The sequence below is a fragment of the Myotis lucifugus genome, unplaced genomic scaffold (genome assembly GCF_000147115.1).
Source record: "Myotis lucifugus unplaced genomic scaffold, Myoluc2.0 scaffold_12, whole genome shotgun sequence".
In the NCBI taxonomy this organism is placed as follows: domain Eukaryota; kingdom Metazoa; phylum Chordata; class Mammalia; order Chiroptera; family Vespertilionidae; genus Myotis; species Myotis lucifugus.
Window position 1 is genome coordinate 3115442 of NW_005871060.1, and position 12454 is coordinate 3127895.

General features: G+C 38.2%; 1 protein-coding gene across 3 annotated transcripts in view; it reads right to left on the minus strand.

The window, feature by feature from the left end:
• Positions 1–12454, minus strand: part of PRKG2 (protein kinase, cGMP-dependent, type II) — an 82334-nt gene that overhangs the window by 4574 nt on the left and 65306 nt on the right. For all 3 annotated transcript variants that reach the window (XM_023750327.1, XM_023750326.1, XM_023750328.1), the window contains 2 exons: positions 12255–12377; positions 6401–6463 (listed from right to left, as the gene is read on the minus strand). In XM_023750327.1, the coding sequence (XP_023606095.1) occupies positions 6401–6463; positions 12255–12377 (186 nt within the window). The remainder of the gene's footprint in view (positions 1–6400; positions 6464–12254; positions 12378–12454) is intronic.

Sequence of the window (12454 nt, forward strand, 5' to 3'; positions counted from 1 at the left end):
GAGCACTTGATGCTGCCCCATAATCAGTCTAGATTTCCCTGTTGTCCTACTCATTGTCGCACTGCCATAGATTCATAATTCACACTTTGTTTTCTCTCTTCAAACTTCCAGGATCTCCTCCCACCCTCACTCCCAAATGATGAGAAAACTGAAGCAAAAAGAGAACGTCCACAGTTTTCCACCAGCGTACCTGCCTACCTACTCACTACTGTATGTTCCCTTCTCTCCAGTACCATGGATTAGCTGCCTTTGCTCCTAGCTAAGGCCAAGTCCTCTTCTGTGTACTTGATCTTGTAGAATCTTTATTCAAAGTCATGCTCCTGCAATTCTCCTCCCTCCTGAATCTGCAACATCTTCTCTACTGGGTCATTCTCATCAGAATGGAAACATTTTATTTCTTCCAACTACAAAACACTCTCTTTTGACCTGAGCTCCCTTCCAACTCTCACTCCATTTCTTTCCTTACACTTGGTGGAAAGCTCCTTGTAAGAATTATCTAATCACTCTACCCATTTTCTCCTGATCACACTACAATCAGATTTCACCAACTCCACTCCATTGAATAGTGAAAGTTCTCAGTTTTCATCTTATTTAACTTGTTAGACGCCTTTGCCACAGTGTATACTCACACTCACACTCCCTGAAACCCCCCTGCACTTGGCTTCTGGACATGCTACTGTCCTGACTTTCTTGGGTGCCTTCCATCATTTCCACTGCTATTTCCACAGGAAGTTGGTGTGATCCCAGGCTCAGTCCTTGGACTTCTTCTTTTTTCAATACTCTCACTTCAGTCTTGTGGTTTTTGATAGCATTTAAATACTGGCTACTCCCAGATTTCTATTTCTAACCAAGACATCTCCATTGCTTTACAGACTATTAGCTACAACAGCTATTCATCATCTCCCAACTCATGTCTTCCAGGCATCTAGCATGTATCAGACCCACCCCGGAGCTCCCAATTTCCCCCAACCAACTTGCCTTAACTCTTCCAATTGCTTAAACCAAAGATCTTGGAGTTGTCCTTTCTCTAAAACCCTACCTCAGTCTATAGGCAAATCCTGTCAGTGTTACCTGTAAAATATGCCTGTATTCAGAACATGACCAATTCTCAACACATTCCCACTACCTGCACAGGCCAACCCACTATTATTCCTTGCTTGTATTATTACAATAATCTGATGGGTCCTCCTGCTTTTGTCTCTGGGAAACAACCCAGTAACAAGAGTGATCATTTAAAACATAAGTCAGGTCTCATTATGCTTTTGTACAAAACTCTCCAATACTTCTCAATTCACTCAGTGTGAAAGGCAAAGTCTTTACAATGCCTTTGCTATAAGACATAAGGCCTTACAAAACCACCCTTTCCACCACCACCTGTCTTTCACCTTACCACTGTCCTGTGTTTCTCTTCTCTCTTCCTTGCTCATTTATCTCCTCACCATTGTCCCAATAAGCTGATGCTCCTACTTTAACCTTTGCACTTAAGACCCTCTGGCTAGATTGCCTTTCCCCCCAAATTTCCACATTGTTTGTTCCCTCAACACCTTCAGGTCTGTTCTCAAAGGTCATCTTCTTAGCAAGACCTTTTTTAGCCATAAGTCTAATATTGCAAGCCTTTTCCTATCCCAACCTCCACACACTTTCTATTCCCCCTTCTCTGCTTTATTCCTCCTCCATAGAACTTACTGCTATCTAATGATCCACTATATATTATCCTATACAATAAAAGCCTAATATGCTAAGTGTCTGGTCGTCCAGTTGTCCGTTTAACCAATCAAAGCCTAATATGCTAATGATATGCTAAGGCTACTCAACTGCTCGCTATGATGTGCACTGACCACCAGAGGGAAGACAGTCAACTGGTTGACCAATCGCTATGATGTGCACTGACCAGCAGGGGGCAGATGCTCCAACAGGTAGGTAAGCTTACTGCTGGGGTCTGGCTGATCGGGACTGAGCGAGATGGGCCAGACATGCCCTGGAGCCCTCCTTAGGTCCCTCCCCGGCTGGCCAACTTCCCTCATCCCTCCCCGACCTCGATCATGCAGCAGTCAGACATCCCTCTCACAATCCAGGACTGCTGGCTCCCAACCGCTCATCTGCCTGCCTACCTGATAGCCCCTAACCGCTTCTGCCTGCCAGCCTGATCACCCCCTAACCACTCCCCTGCCAGTCTGATCAATGCCTAACTGTTCCCCTGCCGGCCCGATCGCTCCCAACTTCTCTCCCCTGCCGGCCCGATAACCCCCAACTGCCTTCCCCTGCCAGCCTGGTTGCCCCCAACTGTCCTCCCCTGCTGGCCATCTTGTGATGGCCATCTTTGACCACATGGGGGCAGCCATCTTATGTGTTGGAGTGATGGTCAATCTGCATATTTGGTCATGGCTAATTAGCATATCAGGGCTAATTAGCATATCCGGTCATGACTGTGAGGGTTCCATGACCAATTTGCATATTACCCTTTTATTAGTATAGATAATACTAAGAAAATTGAAGAGAATAAAGTGATAGATAATGACTGGGATGGGGATGGGTTAGAAGAGGCTCTTTTTAGTGAGGGTGGTATTTGAAGAAAGGATATTTGAAATAAGGCCAGAATGAAAAGAAGAGGGAAGCCATAGGAAGATCTGGGGCAAGAGCCTTCCAGGTGGATGGAATGAGCTTCAGTGTGGTGAATTCAGGGGAAACTTAGGATAAAATGATGTGTGAAAAATGGCTAGAGGCCAAATCATGTAAGGCCTTGTAGGACACAGTAAGGAACTAGAGTTTTATGCATGACGGGAAGCCAGTAGAAATTCTAAGTAAATTATACAATCTAGATGTATTTTCAAAAAATAATTCTGGCTGCTATGTGGAGAGTGGCCACAGGGGAGAGCATGGGACTGGAGTTGTGGGAGTGGGAGACCTTAGGAGGCTGTCACATTCCTCTGTCTGTTGGCCACACCAGAAATTATACTCTTTCACCTTTCTCAATCTCTCTCATCCCTGGAGTGGGTTTGGTTTAATCCTTGACTGGATTTCCCATTCCAAGTCTAAACTTAAGAAAAAGTACAAAAAACACCAGAGAGGACAGGTTCTAGAACATTCCATTTCAGGTGCCATTCTTACCCCAAAGTGCCATTTTGGCATAAGCTACTGAGACACTAGTCTAAGAGTGGGAGTCAGACAAGCTGTATGGCTTCCCTTGTTCTTGCTACCAAACCACAGAAGTCCTTTCCTTGTTCCACCCATCAGCTCCTTTGCACAGACTGATGGTCCATTTTAGGGATTTCCAGGCTCCAAGTTCTGTGGGCTCTTTTCCTTTGACACCAAACACTGCCACAATTCCTTTTAACATATTTTACAATGCTCTCTTCCCAGAAGCTACTCCATAAATATTAACAAAAATCATTACTGTTACTCTACTGAATCAAAGAGCCTATGCATTTCTTGCTAAGTACTTGTTACAATTTGACTTATGGCAATATTTACTTGACATGAGTGGCTATTCACTTAACACTTGGCCTTTTGACACTAACCAAATTTTAAGTAGTGCAAGTGCCAGCATGTACTCATGTATGAAAAATATTCACCAAAGAAATATTAGCAGCAACAGCACATAAATTGCTTCTTCATTTTTAGAAGACTTGCTGAAGCTATTCTTGAGAGTAATTTTAAAGACTAGAAATAATAAAGGTAATGAGAAGACACTCAAAACAAATGATTCCTCTACCAACAGGAAAGATTTAATTGTACCCTACAAGTATATTATCTCTTTTCTCAAAGTGTTGGGAGACAAAATTGGTGCCTAGTTTTATAAGTTATTTCATAAACAGGGAAGGTAGGAACTCTATTTTTAAGAAAGATGATTAAAGACAACGGGCAAACATATAACAATATGCCATGTTTTACTGTATTGTTTTTAAATACAAAGTTAAAATTAATAGTTCTCTTAGAAAACAATAAAAGTTTTACTTTAGATAAGAATGGGAAAATCTGATGGCAAATTTTAGAAAGGTTTTTTTTTTAAATACTAGAGGCCCAGTGCATGAAATTCGTGCATGGGGGGGGATCCCTCAGCCCAGCCTGCACCCTCTCCAATCCAAGACCATTCGGGAGATGTCCAACTGCTGGTTGGTAGTCCTAAACCAGCAGTTGGACGTCACTCTAGCAATCCGGGACTGCTGGCTCCTAACTGCTCACTTGCCTGCCTTCCTGGTGCCCCTAACTGCTCCCCTGCCTGTCTGATAGCCCCTAACTGCCTCTGCCTGCCTGCCTGATCACCCCTAACCACCTCTGCTGCTGGCCTGGTTGCCCCTAACTGCCCTCCCTTGCTGGCCTGGTCACCCCTAAGCGCCTCTGCCTTGGCCCCCGCCACTGTGGCTTTATCCAGAAGGCTATGTGGATGGATGTCCTGAAGATGTCCAGTCTAATTAGCATATTACTCTTTTATTAGTATAGAAGATTGAGAATAAACTGGGTAGAGAAGCTTTGGGGACTTGTGCAAAATTTTAGAATAGTACTCCTATTTGAAGGAAGAGAGAGATCTATTTTTCAGGCCTCCCTCTCCCAACGTTTTATCTTATACAAAAAAACCACTCTGAAAGTAGCATAAAATAAAGTGGGGGTTTTTGTTGTTGTTTTTGTTTGTCTGTTTGTTTGTTTTTGTCCCTTTGGGCTTACCATAAGGCAATGTGTAAATCTGACACCTTTTACTAGTGAACTCTACCCTACACATTGTACTCTGACTCTAGATATGTGGGAAAAAACCATCCTGCCTGTTAAAAAGAGTGAGCAAATTAATCCCTACAAGGAAAAAAATTCAAAACTCTTCATTACCATGCTAAGGTGAGAAAATGCTCTGGCATCAATTTGCATGTACGTCCAATCACAATTTGACAGCTACATTTAAATGAGCCTCAGGTAAATAAGAAAAAAAAAAAACTGGAGCCTATTAACAATTCTATCACTCTATTCCCCAATTATCCCAAAGAGAAACACAAAGATGCTTTTCTAATAAAATTATGAGGGAAAATATATTGAAAGGGTAATTTTAATTGGCAGAACACTTGTTTGTTCCATATGAATGGTGTGTTCATGTGTCATGTTATAATGAGATAGGAAGTTGTGATAATAGCTTGTAGGAAGAAAGATACATTGGAATCTAAGACAAGTAATAAACTTTACACTGAAGGTAATCCAAAGGATTACAAAGAACAATAAAATACTCTAAACGTTTTAATGTCTATAAAATCCACAGATGTCCCTCCCTCCCTCCCTCCCTCCCTCCCTCCCTCCCTCCTTCCCTCCATCTCTCCCTAATTCACCCTAAAGGCAGAGCCCTCTATGAATTTACAATGTTGAATACATGGCATCATTTCAAGAAAGTTCATGAATAGATGGAGCAGGGCTGGCAGCTGCATCACCAATGTTAAGAAAAATGAATAGTGTTTTTATCCAGCAGCATTTCTCCCTTTATTTTCACACAGCGTCGATGTGCCCTTAATTCTTCAGTAAAAATATCCAGAGAGGAATGTGATATTGAGAGGTGTTTTCGTTTCTGAACGTGAACACATCAGTGTGCTCAAAGGTTTTCAATAATGAAATTCTCAAATTTATTTTTTGTACTAGCAATAGGTGATGTATTATATCTGTAAATCATAAGCAAAATTAAAACATCTTGAGGATTAGAGAATTTAGCGAGGCATGGATTTGAAAAAAAAAATCTTAAAGGCTTGAACTTCCACATATGTAACCAATTAAGAAAGGCTGTCTCACGGAGTTCTCTACAGTTCTAAAGGACAGATTTAGAAATTCACAGACTGAAAAGGTCCATGTGAGATTACTACATAAGGACAAAACATTGTTTTGGGGAAATCAATGTACTTTACCCAAAAAGTGAAACACAACATGAGGCTTCAGAATTTGCAAAGATGGTCAAAGGAAAATGACATTTAAAATAAATGTATAATATTAATAAAAACTGAAATCCAGTACTGCTTAATGGTTAATTTAGCTGACTCAATCTCTTGAATATTGACAATAACTATATTATATTTTAATTACAAATCAAATGTGAAAATTAGAACAATTCATTTACAGAATCCAAGCTGATACTTTAAAAATAAAAATAAAGATTGCAGTGGATAAAAAACTAAGTTGCTATAACTTGAAGATGTGATTTTATAACTTGTGTTAAGCTTCATCCATCCATGATATGAATTTCCAGCATTAGAGAAGTCATTTTGAGACTGATTATTGTGACTGCATCTGGTAAAACACAAATTAAATATAAAGTGCCAAAAAATAAAAACTGAGAGTCTGTAAAGGAACCCTTTGTAGTTTACTGAGAGAAGCTTCAAGATTAGCATAGTTTCCTATAAATTTCTATATTTTTCCGGGCAAAGAAGTAACTATGTACCTGTGTTTCTTAATGTCATTGATTCCATTCTTCAGATTTCCCAGCCTTTCTGTTGGATTTTGCCTAAAATAATAATTGTTAAAAGACAGTTTATAATCATTATGATTGAGTAAATTTTAAAATTTGACATTTCTTTATTCTTTCATTAATTTATTCAACAATATTCATAGACTAGGTATCTGGGTAGAGGGGGATAAGAAACACATGTTCTAGGGGAGTTACTGTCAAATTAGAGTTAGGAATATACCTACATCTATATCTATTATTTATATATATATATATATATATATATATATATATATATATATATATGTATATAACTATACTTATATCTTTATGTACATATCTATATTTCTATCTATATCTATAGATCTCCTAGTGCTTTAAATGCACTGGAAATGAATATGTAAAAGAACAGGAGGTGGCTATTTTACAAACTCTGCTGAGAAAATCAGATAAAGCTTTAGAGAATCATTTACACCTCAGCTGGAAGCATGCAGAAATTTCTGTTGGCAACCCACAGCTAGGTTTCATGTTCTGTATTTATTAAATTTTAATGCTTTTAAAAAAGTTCAACTGTGCGGGGAAAAAAGCAGCAACAAAGTAAAATTCAAACAAAATTATATAACTCTTCTGTTCCCTAATAAATTATTTTTAATGGTAGATAGAAATGTGGGAGTAATCGAAAATAAGGCCAGGCCGCGGTCCAAGTTGGTGGTGTAGGAAGAACCTGAACTCAACTCTTCCCATGAACACACTGAATCTACAACTACATATGGAACAATTCTCTCTGAAAAAGACCTGAAAGCTAGCTGAACAGTTCCCTCACAATAAATTGTAAATGTGCCCCACAAAGGCAGGTAGGAGAGGAAGAGACAGTCTCGCCAAAACTCCACCAATCAGAAGGGATCTCACAAATCTGAAAATTCTCCCTGAGGAGCGAGGGGTTCATGGTCCACATCAGTCACCCCAACCCTTCGGACCCTCAATGGGGAGTTGAGCCCCTAAAATGTCTACCTTTGAAAACCAACAAGGCTCACATTTAGAAGACTTACAGGTCTGCAGGGAACTGACATACTTTTGCTAGGGCTGAAACACAGACTTATTTGTCCCAGGGACCAGCACAAAAGTATTAGTTTGAAAAGTATGTAGAATATATGTAAAGGAGAGTCATTGCTAATCTTGAAGTGTCTGTTGGAGAGGGAGGGGCCAGTTAAGACTCTCTCCGGGATGGAGGTGCTGTACCATTTTTGCCCTCTCCTTCTACCTGGGCAGTGTCAGCAAGCACACCCCACCCCAGAGCTCTCTGCAGCTTCTCAGAAGCCAGCAGGTACACCCTAGCCCCACCCTCTCCCACCACCTCGCTAAAGCCAGCAGTTCACACCAAGGACATATTAGACCAGATAGACCTAATAGATATATACAGAAAACTCCATACAAAAGCAACAGAATACACATTCTTCTCAAGTGCACATGGAACATTCTACAGGAATTCTATCAATCATATGTTAGGGCACATAACAAGTCTCAATAAATTTAGAGAAGACTGAAATTATATCAAGTATCTTTTCCAACCACAATGGTATGAAACTAATAATCAAGTAGGAGAAGGAAACTGGAAAAATCATAAATATGTGGAGAGTAAATAACATATTACTGAACAACCAATGGGTCAATAAAGAAATTAAAGCAGAAATAAAAAAATAACTTGAAACAATGAAAATGGCAACAAAACTTAACAAAATCTACAGGATGCAGGAAAATCAGTTCTAAGAGGGAGGATAATAGTGATACAGGCCTACCTCAAGAAACAAAAAAATCCTGAACAATTTAACTTTACAACTATAGGAACTATCAAAAGAAGAACAAAGCCAAAAGTTTATAGAAGGAAGGAAAAAATAAAGATCAGAGCAAAAAATAAAAATAAAATAGAGACTAAAAGAAAGGATCAACAAAACTAAGCTTTGGTTCTATGAAAAGATAAAATTGACAATCTTTAGCTAGACTCACCAAGTAATAAAGAAAAAGAGCTCAAATAAATAAAATCAGAAATGAAAGAGAAGCTACAACTGATACCACAAAAATGCAAAGGATCTTAAGAGACTGCTGTCAATAATTATATGCCAACAAATTGGATATCTAGAAGAAACAGATAAATTCATCCTATATAATAAAAGGCTAATATGCAAATCGACTGGACGGCAGAACGACTGGTCACTATGACACACACTGACCACCAGGGGGCAGACGCTCAATGCAGGAGCTGCCCCCTGGTGGTCAGTGCACTCCCACAGGGAGCGCCGCTCAGCCAGACGCCAGGCTCACAGCTGGCAAGTGTAGCGGCAGTGGTGGGAGCCTCTCCCGCCTCCATGGCAGCACTAAGGATGTCCGACTAATATCCTCTGAGGGCTCCCGGGCTGTAAGAGGGCACAGGCCAGGCTGAGGGACCCCCCCCCCCCCCCGTCACAAGTGCACAAATTTCGTGCACTGGGCCTCTAGTAGAAACATAATATTTTAAGACTTAATCATGGAAAAATAGAAAATCTGAATAAACTGATTATTAAAAAGGAGATTGAATCAGTAAACAAAAATATCCCAACAAACAAAAGTCCAGGGCCAGATGGCTTCAAAGGTGAATTCTACCAAAGTTTAAAAGGAAGATTTATACCTAGCTGGTTTGGCTCAGTGGATAGAGAATTGGCCTGTGGACTGAAGGGTCCCAGGTTTGAGACCAGTCAAGGGCACATGCCCAGGTTGCGGGCTCAATCCACAGTGGGAGGCATTCAGGAGGCAGCTGATCAATGATTCTCTCATCATTGATGTTTCTATCTTTCTCTCCCTCTCCCTTCCTCTCTGAAATCAATAAAAATATATTTTAAAAAATAAAATTAAAAGAAGACTTAATACCTATACTTCTCAAAGTCTTTCAAAAAATTGAAAAGAAATGAATGCTTCCAAGCTCATTTTATGAGGCCAAACCAGACAAGGACACACATACACAGAAATTGCAGGCCAACATAGATGAACATAGATGCAAAAATCCTCAACAAAATATTAGCAAACAAAACATGCACCATGATCAAGTAGGATTTATTCCAGTGATTCAAAACATCTGCAAATCAATCAATGTGAAACACATTAACAAAATAAAGGGTAAAATTATATAATCATCTCAACAGATTAAAAAAAGCATCTGACAAAATTCAACATCCATTTATAATAAAATCTCTCAAAAGAAGTATAATGTATCTCAACATAATAAAGATCATATGTAACAACCTACAGATAACATCATACTCAATGGCAAAAAGGTCAAAGTTTTTTCTCTAAGATCAGAAACAAGAAAAGGATATCCACTCTCACCACTTTTATTCAACATAGCATTAGAAGTACTAGTTAGAGCAATTAGGCAAGACAAAAAAAAAGACCTCCACATTGGAAAGGGAGAAGTCAAACAGTTATTATTCGCAGATGATATAATTTTATATATAGAAAACCCTAAAAACCTCACCAAACTATATTACAAAGCGATATTAATCAAAACAGTGTGACAATGGCATAAAAACAGACACATAGATCAATGGAACAGAATAGAGAGCCAAGAAATAGGCACATGTATATATAAACAATTAATTTATGACAAAGGAGGCAAAAATATACTATGGGGAAAGGATAGTCTCTTTAATAATGATGTTGGGAAAACTGGACAGCCACATGCAAAAGAATACTATCTTTCACCATACACATACATGCATACACACACACACACACACACGCGCGCACACAAACACACACAAATAACTCTAAATGGATTAAAGATTTGAATGTAAGATCTGTAATCCTAAAACTCCTTAAAAAAACCACAGAGGCAGTAAGCTCTCTGACATTAGTCTTGGTGATGATTTTTTTGGATCTGACTCCAAAGCAAAGGCAACAAAAGCAAAAATAAATGGAATTACATAAAAATAAAAAGCATTTGCATAGCAAAGGAAACCATCAACAAAATGAAAAGACAACCTACAGTATGAAAGAAAATATTTGCAAATCACATATCTGATAAGGAGTTAATATCCAAAATATATAAAGTAATCATACAACTTGATAGCAAAAAAAAAATTAAGAATGTGCAGAAAATCTAAATAGGTGTTTTTTCAAAAAAGACCTACAGATGGCCAACAGGTACATGAAAAGGTGTTCAACATAATTACCAATCAGAGATATGCAAATCAAAACCACAATGTAATTTCATTTTATACCTGTTAGAATGGCTATTATCAAAAAGTCAACAAATAAAGTGTTGGCAAGGATATAGAGAAAAGAGAACCCTTGCACATTGTTGTTAGAAATATAAATTGGGTAACCACTATGGAGAACAGTATGGTGGTTCCTCAAAAATTAAAAACAGAATGACAATATGATCCAGCAATTCTACTTCTAGGTATTTATCCAAAGAAAATAAAAACACTCATTCAAAAACACAGATGCACCCCTATGTTCACTGCAATATTATTTACTAGTGGCCTAGTACACAGATTCGTGCACATTGAAAGGAAATTAATTAGGAGAAAGATTTGTGCAGTAATTACATTACTGCAAAAAATTACATGTCAAAATAGTATATATAATATACAATTATAAAATTAAAACATGCATGCGATTGGCACCAGAGAGAGCTTTATATGCATCGCGCATGCATGAGTCAACATTTATTTTTAAATTGCTAGTGTGCATCATGTGTACCAGTTGGTCGGTTGGTTGGATGGACGGACGGACGGTCACTTAGCCTTTTATATATATAGATAATAACCAAGCTATAAAATCAACCTAAGTGTCCATCAGTGGATGAGTGGATAAAGAAGATGTGATGTTCATCAATGGATAAGTGAATAAAGAATATATATACAATGGAATACTACTCAGGCACACAAAAAATGAAATCTTGCCATTTACAACATGGATGGACCTTGAAGGTATTATGCTAAGTGAACTAAGTCTGACAGAGAAAGACAGATACTATAGGATGTAACTAATATGTGGAATCTAAAATTAAAACAAATAAACCAACAAACCAAAACTCATAGATTTAGAGAACAAAATAGTGGTTGCCAGTGGGGAGGGGGGTGGAGTGGACAAAATGGGTGAATGAGATCAAGAGGTCCAAACTTCCAGTTATAAAATAAGTAAGTCATGGTGACGTAATTTACAGCATGGTGATTACAGTCAATAATATTGTAGCAAATATTTCAAAGTTGACAAGAGACTAAATCTTAAAAGTTCTCATTACAAGAAAGAAAAAATTTTGTGTAACTGTATGGCGACAGATGGTAACTAAACTTATTGTGGTAATCATCCTGCAGTGTTTACAAATATCAAATCATTGCATTGTACATGCAAAACCAATATAATATTATATGCCCATTATACCTCAATAAAAATAATAATAAAATAAGGCTAGAAGAGTGTTTTTAAAAAAAAATGAAAATTGAAAGAGGGCATATAGTAACACTTTATCACCACCATTGGTTTTCTCTCAAAATAACAAGATTGTAAATTAATTACTCCTTTATTATGCTAAGGTTTGTGGTTCCATTTTGCTCTAACAGATAAGGATGACTCCTGAAGCAACCTGAAAATTTTATATCTTTTATAAGTCAGTACTGTGATTCCTTAAATAAGGTAAACTCAAACTCCCAGGATAGACTGCAACACAGAAACGAATTTTCTTTAATTATACTTTAGCTACAGAGAAAAGTACAGAAAGTAAATATATACCTAATTTAAAATGTGCAGAGACAGAAATAAGAAAGTTTCACACTTTCCCCAGGAACAAGAGGTTTCTAAGTGTCATTCTCACCTGCAAAGCCTCCTAATCAAATCCTCAGGTTTTCTTGTTATTTTTCTGGGAAAATCCATTTTTTCAATTCCTTTGAGAATCAAATTGTAGGTCATCATTTGGTCAGTCCCGGAAAAGGGCGGGCTAGAAAAAAGACAAAATAGGACACTAGGACCAGGTTCTGAGACACATGTACAACTAAGACTTTCTTCTCTCCCTCC